The following is a 10,702-nucleotide window of genomic DNA, read 5'->3' as shown; positions in this document are numbered from 1 at the left end:
CCATGTTTCCCTTCCCTGCTGGGCTTCACCTTATGAGAGATTTCAACTAGAGAGTGATTTTTCCCAGAGGTGTGTCACCATTCTCAACACCAGGGAGAACCAGAGGTTGTTCCTAACTGTGAGCATTTCCCCTCTCCCCTAGTGAGAGGGGGAGATGGGGAACCAAGGCTCCAAGAGATTCAGAGGCAGCATGAGTCCTCAGCAGGCTCTTCTGCTGGACACCCAACAGCATGTGAAGTGTCGTATAGACATGGTATGTCACAGCTTAGGCTGCCATTTCAGCAGGTGTTCCAAGAAATGAAGAAAAGGGCAAATTCCTCCCCCAGATACTGATGCAAGCCCAAAGAATGGCAGTGAGCTCACCCCATGGAGCACTCACCATACTTTCATCTCACAGACGTTGTTTCAGAGGTAAGTTTTAGGCTGAATCAGTGCATTGGAGATGCTGTAGCAGATCTGTGTGCATTGCTTTGTAACTGCCCTGCCTTTGGTATGGTTTCATTACACGCTCTTGTTAACTGGTGAGTTATAGCATGATTTGAGTGTGCAGTTCAGTTGCTGTCACCTCTTGTCTTCATTTGTTAAAAGAGATTAAACTTACTGTGTTTGCAGAGTATTTTAGCAAGTTCCCTGCTGTTATTTGGAAGCCTGAATTGTTATTTGATGTCCTCATGATTTATATGTTTCTCACACCGGGTGACATTAATATTTAATGAATTTGAGACCATCACAAAGAGAAGACTCAATGCACACAATGATATAAGTACTTTCCTGTGGTAGTTGTCACTTCAGAAATTATTAGGGTAGCAATGGCTGTTGCTCTAGGAGGTCTGTGGGTGCACTGGAATTACAAAAGGGAAATGTAACCACTGATTACAGATAGAGAAGCAAGAAAAGGCCAGTTTGCCAATAGATTCAGTACATCTTTCCAATAGTGAAAAAAACAAACAAAAAACATGTGGACAAGTGAAAATCTCGTCTGCAGTAGAATGTAATATGTACCTCCACAGGCTCATCTTTGTGTAAATGAAAGAGAATCATGAATCATTTACCAGAAATAACATAATATGTATACATACACATATATTCAGGTCACATGCATTATATTCATGCAGTGATCCCAATTATATTTTTGTAGAATGCAAATGCTCTCTTCCCCACCACCCCCTTTTTTTGTGCATGTGTTTCCTTTAATTGCCGCTAAATTATCCTATCTGCCTATGCAGCTACCTGTACAGATTAAGGCGGGGAAAAAAAATTACAAAAATAAAATATTTAGTCTTTTTTGATAGAGAGGATTTTGCTAGTGATTTCTACTACTTTACCAATATCACTTTTTCTGTAGTCCCTATTATAGGCAGTTGTAGCTATTTAAGGACTTTGGCTTCCTACCATAAAGGTGGATGATGGTAGGTCTTGGAAATGAGGTGTGCGTATCTCACATTTTAGAACAACGATGCAGGCTTCCAGAGGTCTTTTGGGCTTAGTTCTTAAAACGAACAGGCGAACCTAATTGCCTTGCATCTGACTGGGATGCAAAACGTATTTAAAGCAAAAGTAGTCCTGTCCCGCCTGCACCTGATTTGCCACTACTGCAAGCTCTTTTGAAACAGCAGTTCACATTCCCAGCCCAAAGCAAGCACACAAGAACGCGTACGACTCTGAGAGCATTTTTCAGCTTGTCATCAGCCTGGTTTATTTCTGGGAACGCTCCTTTCCCCCAGCGAACCATCGCCGTGGAAGGAAGAGGAGCGGCGAGGCGGGCTGGTGTGTGACAGCAGCGGGGCCAGCCGTGCCGCACCGGCCCGGCGCTGGGATGCGCGCGGAGAAACTGCGTGCCAAAACGACCCTGAAGCAGCGGAAAGCGGCCGTGCGGGTGGGAAATGTCACCGGAGGGACCCTGAAGGCTCCATGGAGCTGGGGACGGCTGGGCTTGGCGGGCAGGTTCGGCTGGGAGGAGGCGGCGGTGGGGAGGGAGCGGGGCCGGGCGGGGGGAGCCCCTTGGGAGGCAGCCCCGAGGGTGTGCTGCGGAGGGAGAGGGGGCAGCATAGGCGGTGGGGAGGGAGAGAAGGAAGGAGGGAAGGAAGGAGGGAGGGAGGGGAGAAGGGAGCTCCGCGGCCGGGCCGGCGGCGCGGAGAGCTGGGGAGCAGATCCCAGCCGCGGCGCTGCCCGTCCCTCCTCCTCCTTCTCTTCCTCCTCCTCCTCCTCTCCCCTGCCCAAATGGCATCGCCACAAGCCCGCCGGAGGTACCTGGCTTTGCGCTTAGCACCGGACCCGCCGGAGGATCCGAGCTTCCTCCCCTCTTGGCCCCCCGTTACCTTCCCTTCTCCTCCTCCTCCTCCTTCCTCCTCCTCCTCCTTCTCCTCCTCCTCCTCCTCCTCCTCCTCCTCCTCCTCTGCTCGCCCCGACGGCGCGGCCGGCCCGGGCGGTGCTCGGCGGGGCCGGGGAGGGAGTGGCCGGGCATCTGCCGGCAGGGGAGCGGGGTCTGGGGCTGGCAGCCCGTCCGTGCGGGTGTGCGCCGGGGGGGAGGGCGGCATGGGGGCCGGGGGGTGCCGGAGGAGGGACTATGGGGAGAGGAAGGTATAAGAAGGGATGCGGGCAGGGGAGGGGGGTGATGGAAAGAGGGGGTGCGGGGCCGAGGGGCAGGCGCTGACAGCTGCTTTCCCCGCACCCGTAGTCCCCTCCCCCGGTGCCGCCGCGGGGTGGGACTCCCCGGCGGGCCGGCGTCTCCCTTCCTACCCCCCGACGCCCCCCCGCGACCCCCTTTCGCCCCCTTTTCCCGGTCGGTGCTGGGGCGGCCACTCCGGGGACGGCCGGGCTCCGCCACCCGACGGCGCGTCCCGGAGGCGGCGGCACCCCAGCCCGGGACGATGATGCCCAGGCTCGGCGGGGACCGGGTGGCGACAGCACCCAGCCTCGTCCCGGCCGCCGCCGCCGTCCTCCTGGGAGCCCTCTGCCTCCCCGGGGCGCCGGCCTCCTCCCTGCTCACAGGTAAGGGGGCGCAGGGGACGCGGAGCCCACCTGCTTCAGCCACGCGCCTTCGGGTCCCTGGGGGGACGGGGGGGACCGGGGGGCTGCGGGTGTCACCGCATGGTTCGGGGCAGGTGAATGAACGGAGGAGCTGTGCTCCCCCTCCCTCTCCCCCGCTTTGTATCCCCCTCTCTACCCCCGTGTTATATTTTATTGATATCTGGGGCATGCAGGGAAACGCTAAATCAATTCCTAGTGCTAGATGTTAGATTTCGAGAAGCGATTCCAACATGACACAATACCGGCTAATCAGCTCTAGGGCCATAAAGGGATTTCTAATTTGATTCCATTTGACAGTCAGCCTGCTAATTTTGACTCGCTCGCCAATTGGCTGTCACGCATTAGGAGGATGCTTGGTTTAGTGCTTGCAATGAGCTCTGGATCCAAGTCCTTGGAGTGTAATGGACAGCTTTCTACTGATTTCAATGAGCTCTGGATCTATCATTATAGAAGTAGCCTGCTTTGCATGGAGTACTCGTTATTCTCCACACGTCATCTGAGAAGAGAAAAAGCGTCCTTCTTTGCTGTAACTGGCGCACAAAGAGAGTCTGGGTTTGTGCGCCAGTAAAAGGCCAGTCATTTCCCAGTTCCCTTTGGAATCTTAGGGAAATGCTTAGCATCCTTGATTATTTCAAGTGGGCAAATTGAGACAGAATTTAAAGTTGAAGGCCAGGAATGGAGCAGGGGTTAAATGAGAGCAACAAGAACAGCATCCAAAACCAGATGGGGGAATTGAGATACGTCAATATTTTTTAATTTTTGTTTCTCTTTCAGGATCTGTTGCAAAATGTGAAAATGAAGGGGAAATTCTACAGATACCATTTATCACAGACAACCCTTGTATAATGTGTGTTTGCCTGGTAAGTTTGGATTTCAGATAATAAGAACATTCAGGCCTGTACTAAAAGTAACTGCACAAAGAGGGGAATATTTTACATAATCAAATCTCAGGTACCTTTGTGGCCTTTATGTAACACGAGGTTATCACATCACTGAGCTAATGGAAAGTAATCCAATCCATGATCTGGCAATCGTTTCTTTGATGTTAAAACTCTCAGGCACGAAGTTATATGTGACTTTAATATGACATTGTGACGTTGCATATATTGCGTGAATTCAGAGTGAGAACTGTTCTCACAAAGTCAGAGGCAGGCGCAGAAACCTTCAGGTGTAGCTCAGAAAAGAGGGTGAAAGGTAGGGTTAGGAAATGCTGCTGCCTGCAGCTGCCACGTGCTTGGTTTTGCACGCCAACAGCTGAGGAGCTGGCACAGGCACGCAAGGTGAAGGATACAACATGGCTATACGTGCTGTAATGCAGACAGTGAAAGAACAGGTGATGCTTTTATCAAAAAGCATCTCAGGATTTTTTATTCTCAGGATGGCACTGGCTATTGTGCTGGGAATGCAGTGGTTAATAATGTTGGACATGTTTTGGGGAGAAACATTCCCTTTCCTTTTAACTTTGCATCACAGTTAAGCATTTTGGGAGCAATTCAGCTGGACAAGTCAACACTTAGGAGTTATTGAAAAATAGTTGTTCTAAATAAAACTTTGCACAACATAGTTAAGAGAAAGCCATAAGCATTCACTTGCTGTTGGATGCAAAGAGAAGTATAGACCAGCAAGCACTATATTTTACATTTGGGAAGTTACAGAGTAACTCAATGTACAGAATCTTTTGTACTTTAGGACTGAAACATCGAGAACCCCCCACTTCTATTACTGCTATAAGTAAAATTATCATTAGCCAACATAATTATAAGCCTGTAAGAGACTTAACAAATTGTTTCAGACTGCATTTTAGAAGGCAATTTTGGCAATTGTAATCTTAAGCCTGCTGTGTTTGATGCATGTCACCGCACTGACTTCTGTAGATTTTAAGTGAGGCCCAATGATAACTTTTTAGCTAACAGTGATAAAGAATAAGTTATTGATTCTTCTGAGTAGAGCCGGGTGGGGAAAGGAGGAGCGTGGGATGTGGTGAGTAGAGAAATCAAAGGGAAAACAAAAAAAGACATGAAGCTGTGTTTTATCATGGATCACCTTCCCAAATATGTCTGCCACCACTCTTGCTAATGGAAGCTGGTGTTAACCAGTGAGGAAGCAATTTATCTGTGAAGGAGCAGAAGTTCAGTCTTGGGCATCAGGGCAATAATACATTAGGGTAAAATTCTTATATTTATAGATCTCTCTAGACCTTGGCTTATTAAATCAATGAGCACCCTTTTAGTGCACAAATATGAAGAAGTGCAAAAAACATTGGATGTAAGAACTCTAAATCTTTGTGGTTTGTAGAGGATGCTTTAGGGAAATGGCAAGTGAGGGTATTTGGTTCCCTTCAACACAAGAAAGATACCACATTCTGTTAGGAATATGGATGCATAATGAGTTACTGCAGTTACCTGCATTGGATACACTCTATTTTTTTTCTGCCAAAGGATAAATGTGATCTCTCTTTCTTGAGTTAGAAGCAGGGAGACCTGGCAGAGGAGAAGGAAATTGGTGTGGGGATACTGACTTTAACACTGTGCAGCATCCGAAGCAATTGTTTATTAGACAGCTGGTTGCTGAAACCTTTGTTCAGGCCTGCCACAAGGGAAAAGATTGATTTTATAGGACTGGGGAGAGCAGAAAGAAAAGAATTAATGTGGTGATTTGTGAGCAGGAGGGAAAAGCGAACCAGGTTTCCTTCCACCCAACTAGAAATATTGATTGTTTAACAGTCATTCAGTGGGGAACTTTCTCTGTAAGACCGATCATCCTCTACAAGGGCAAACCTGATGGATATCCATATTGTAAGAAGCAAGCAACTAAAAAGAGAACTTAATCAGCTGTTCTGGGAAGAAAGCTATTGCTGCCCAAGAAGGGACAGAAAATTCTACAAAGGGCACTTGTCTTAAACACAACAATAAAGAAAATAACTGAAAAACTGGATTGTATGATGACAGGTCTCCTCTTGTGGTGATACCTTTCCATAACTGCAAGCTGTTTTAAAGAACTACACTAGTTATGGAAATCTGAATGGCTCTGAGAAGAAAAGGAGTATCTAAATATCGTCCTTTCGGTTCTTTGCCATCTCAGAAATGAGAGAAGACTGAACTGAAATGCTAGAACCTAATCATCAAGAGTTTTGCAGAACTGACCCTGCAGGTTGTGGTCTGTAGAGCACAGGGGTGCATCCTAGCAAGGGAGAAAGAGAGAAGCAGCATGAGCAAAGCAGTCTTCAGCTCAGTTTCTCTTAATAGGCGAAATTAGTTGGGAGGGCAAAGGAAGTTGTAAGACTCTAAAAGCAACTGTGGTAAAAACTGGAAGCTCTTAGGTTATGAATAAGTTGCCATAACTCAACAAAGTCTGTAAAGTGCAATTGCAAATGTAATTCCTTATATACCATTGAGAAGCCTTGGTAGAAAGACCAAAATGAAAAGTTGCCTATTCTCATTGATTAGTGGAGACCAAGTGGACTGATTTTCATGGTGGGAACATGAACAAGAACATAACAGGTAGAACAGATGCTGTCTTCTGAGGGTGCTGCTTTACGAAAGCTTGTAGGTCCTGTTAGAGAGCTATTGGTAGCAAAAAACCCTGAACCTTGAATACAAAAGGAACACTGGTGGGGATCTTCTACAGGCAGCCGTCTAGTTATCAAATGAGACAAGTTCACTCATGAGCATGTGCTGTAACGTGTGGAAAGAGAAGTTGTGGTGGTACGGGATTTCGGAGTGGAAAATGTGCTGGAGATTTTGTGTGCAGCACATAGTAAATAATTCACTTCTAAAGTAGAGGTAATGCTTTTCTAATAAAAAAAAAGCACTGAAACCACCATGCAATAACTTGGTTTTGGACATCCCCACTTCTCAAACTGAAATGTGGATTGTGCAGAACAACACTGGTGCTTGCCCTTAATATAAAGAAAGAGGTAAGATTAAGAGCGTGTGTGTATGTACACTGAAGCTCTGTATGTGAGAAAGATCAGCAGAACAAGCCACTACGTTTAATACTAAACTTTTCATTTTGTGATGCTTTCAAGTGATGATAAGATCAGAAGTATGTTTTGGTTACGACTATGCAATTTTGCACAGAAGTAATTGGAAGAGAATCTGTAGTTAGTGATATAGAAGAAATCAGACTAATATCCTGTGACCCCTCAGTCAAACTGTTACGAAGCCGCAGGACATAGAAATATTTTCTTGTAGGAAAGATGAGAACTAATAAGATCATTGCAAGCTTTTACCTCTTAGTTAAGGCTGATAAAGTTCTTTCAGCTTTTGCCTATTGAGTGTGATTACTTGTTATGGTAAGTTTTGACAAGATCAAAATCTGGAGATCCCTATGTTATAAATTATATGTCTTTGCTTTTATGGTCATAATGCTCATAAAAATGGTCATTTTAAACATCCATAAAGCAAAAGTTCCAATATGAGCTTTTACAATTACACTTTACTGCTGTTATATTGCTGTCCAACTAAGCACTTAATAAACATGGATGAATTTGGTCTCTAAAGAAATGATCATTAATTACAGCTGTCTGCAAGAAGTGGCTTTTTTCTGTGTGTGTGTGTGTGTGTGTGTAGAAAAACATCAAACTCAGAGATTGTGGTTTATCCACAAGGAATTTCTTATAGGACTGTGATGAAAGCTCAGGTCTCCTAACTCCTGCTCTAATGGCTTGGGTACAAAACCATCCCCTTTCACTTCATGCACTTGCACTTTATGAGTGGGTGTGGGTGGTATAATCACAGTATTAACACATTAATTTTCTTTTCGTCTGTCTGACAATGGGCAGGCTGTGCCCATTTTTTTGTACCAGGTTTTTGGCATCTGCTCTCCTGAACTTGTTCTAAGATGTGGATGAGCAAAAGCAAATTAAAGTTGGCTTTTTGATCCAGAGGTTTTGAGAACTGTGATTTATGTCTTTACTAGAGCTAGTGTGCCTTTGGTCTTGTGCCCGCTTCCACTTTGAATGTCTGTGGTTCTGCACCTCTGAGGAGATACATTGTCTCTGGAAAGCTATTGCATCACCTGGCTTTCCATAGGGTTTGAGATACTGGAAAAGCACAAAGCAGGCTGAAGGCAACTGGAAGTACCTGTTTTCTTGTGTGTTCATGTTATACACTCTTACACAAAGAAGCTGGAGAAAGTGCTGGCATCCTTGATACTTAGAGCTAAGGGTTATAATGGACACATGGAAGTTTTGTTGGAAAATTGTTGTTTTGATGTTATGCCATATAAAGAGTTCAGGCAGTCCTGCTTGTGAAGTGCCACTGTAGTATACCATGGTAGACTGGCCCATTGCAACTACGCTCAGGACTTCTCAGATGCAGGGATGGAAAAGATTCCTGTAAGCTGCAGCAAGATCTGTATCAAGGGTAGGTGGACAATGGAAATGAAATGCTGGATGTAACAAGCAGAGACAAGGACTATGCAAACCAACTCTCTGAAGAAAAAAATATTTTTGCCAAAGAGAAAAAAAAAGATGGGAACTATTATTTCATATAATTATGTGGTCCTTGACAGTAGGAAAAAATGAATGTTAGAGAACATGTGATTGTGAAGTTATTTTATGCTTAGTGGTCAGTAGTTAGAAAATCTCATGTCCTGCTGGTTTTAGAAAATCAAAGTAGTGAAACTGTGGGTTATGAAGTTGAATGAAAAGGTCTGGGTTTTAAAGAATCTGTCTGACTTGGCATGAGAATTATAGGTAAAAACATATAATCTTGATAGCATTCAAAATAGAATTACATTGATTGAGTTTGAGTAATAGATTATTTTATTCCTGCTATTAAATGCTTTAAGACTGCAAGGGATTATAACTAGACTACCTAATGCAAAAATTCTCATCTAAAATATTCTCACACATCTGTGGAAAAATGTGTTTATATCAATCCATAGGAGCTTTTTATACACCTTCCACAGTTTGGGGAAACCAAACTCTTCGTGCAGATGCAGATCTTTATATTTCTGATGTGAAAGTATTATGCTGAGGGTAGCAGAGGCCTAAGTGAATTTGTGCTAATAGAAAATGAACTTTATAAATGTGAAAATTTACCACATTTTTGTAAGTTTTGGACTTTTTGTAGTGCAGATAAATACTGAGGATTTTGAAATGTCAGGGGGAAAATGCTATTAATGGAGAATCGGGGGAACATTTGATTACATTTCTTTTATATGTGTGTGAGCATATAAAATAGGCATGGAATATTTTAAGTTCAACTTTGGTACAGCACAGTAAATGACCAAATGCAGTAGAGTTTTTGTTGGTACAGCTTTTTGGCTGGGAGGTATCTAAAACCCAAAATAGAAGTAGTCTCACACCTGATATTATAGCATTTTCTTTCAAGAAATATATACGTCAACATACACTTGGAAAAGACATAAAAATGCTATAGTCCATCGGAAATAGGTGAAATGAGAACCTGTATATAATTACAGGATGAAAATGTAAAAACCCCACAGAATTGACTTAGCCTGAATTAAGCTTCTGAGTGCGGAGTGTTTTGAAGGTGAGATGAGCTCAGCAATGACAATGATCATAGGTGGTGGTGAGGAGAGCTGTGCCATTTCGTGCTCATGTATCATCATCTGCATGAACCCTGAATATTTTGCCAGAAGGAAGCAGTGATCCAAGAATAACCTGTTCATTGGCCAGTGGTGGATGTAGTTTTAAAATGAATGGATCAAAAATGCCAGCTGAAAGTGATAGGTGAGAAGCCAGGAACTGCAAGGAAATAGATAAGTACACCTTAGGTAATGGTGTCCTGCACATTGCAAGAGCTTATCTCAATTTGGCAGAAAATCATTCTTATTTTGTCAAGAGAATGACCAGTTTTATCTTCAGTGTATTCTTTCTGTGGAGAGAAAGTCTTTTTTTTTTTTTTTTTTTTTCTCTTTCTTCCTAAATACTTTAGAACAAAGTGAGTTGTGTAAAGAAACAGCTGATAAAAGCCAGTGGTGATCTTGACAAACCACATTTAAAATAGTGCCATTCCCCCCCCCCCGTTTTCCCTTTCCCCTTTCCCTCATGCCTGCACCTCAAACTTGCCAACTGCACCTGAGGAGTGGTAATCATATGTCTCAACCTTTTATCACCAAAATCCAGAACAGAAGGAAATAAATGTAAGCCAGAAAGTGTAACCAAGTGTTGGAAACCTGAGAAAAGTTTGGAGACAGGAGCTCAGAAAACAAGAAATCAGAGTTTTGCTTGGCATAAGTTTTATTCAGCTAGAAACATCATTCTGTAGTTTAAATTTCCGCTTTTAAATCCAAATGTGCAATGTAGAATTTGACATTTGCTCATAAAAAAAAAAAAAAGTTAAATTTGTCATTATAAGATGTAGTGTTCTACCTAGCTTGAACCAACTGGGTAGTGAAACCAAGTGCAACAAAACGAAAAATAGAAGAAAGAACCTCTGTCCTAGTCCTCCTTCTACCCCCTAAAACACCCAACTCCTCATTACAGGCTAAAACAAGAAAACTACTAAATTTGCTGGGATTCTTTACCTATAACATAGCTGATTTCTGTGGCACAATACACAAGCTGAAAATGCATAACTAGCCTGAGAGCAAGTGTTTGACACATGTTCAGTGAAGATGGCAGTGTTTTCGTACATCAGGATTCAATTGTTGTTGCATCAAGGTATAATGCAGCCCAGATGACTTTTAGTGGAGTAGTGCA

The 10,702-nt window shown here is 43.9% G+C and overlaps 1 protein-coding gene and 1 long non-coding RNA gene across 8 annotated transcripts in view; one reads left to right on the top strand and one right to left on the bottom strand.

The window, feature by feature from the left end:
• Positions 1-289: 289 nt before the first annotated feature.
• Positions 290-10,702, top strand: part of BMPER (BMP binding endothelial regulator) — a 159,241-nt gene continuing 148,828 nt past the window's right edge. For 2 of the 7 annotated variants that reach the window (XM_072033261.1, XM_038174730.2), the window contains exons 1-2: positions 2,476-2,991; positions 3,805-3,890. In XM_072033261.1, the coding sequence (XP_071889362.1) occupies positions 2,871-2,991; positions 3,805-3,890 (207 nt within the window). In that variant the 5' untranslated portion in view covers positions 2,476-2,870. Of the gene's footprint in view, positions 412-1,724; positions 1,945-2,475; positions 2,992-3,804; positions 3,891-10,702 lie in introns of those variants that run through there. The other 5 variants (XM_027451419.3, XM_027451418.3, XM_038174733.2 and 2 more) reach the window with 5 other exon arrangements.
• LOC113842730 (uncharacterized) lies at positions 1,671-2,383 on the bottom strand. Its single transcript, XR_003495379.3, has 2 exons — positions 2,251-2,383; positions 1,671-2,025 (listed from the first exon to the last, which is right to left on the bottom strand). It is a non-coding gene; the product is annotated as an uncharacterized lncRNA (long non-coding RNA).

This window comes from Anas platyrhynchos, chromosome 2 (assembly GCF_047663525.1).
Source record: "Anas platyrhynchos isolate ZD024472 breed Pekin duck chromosome 2, IASCAAS_PekinDuck_T2T, whole genome shotgun sequence".
In the NCBI taxonomy this organism is placed as follows: domain Eukaryota; kingdom Metazoa; phylum Chordata; class Aves; order Anseriformes; family Anatidae; genus Anas; species Anas platyrhynchos.
This window is presented reverse-complemented; position numbering and strand designations above follow the sequence as displayed.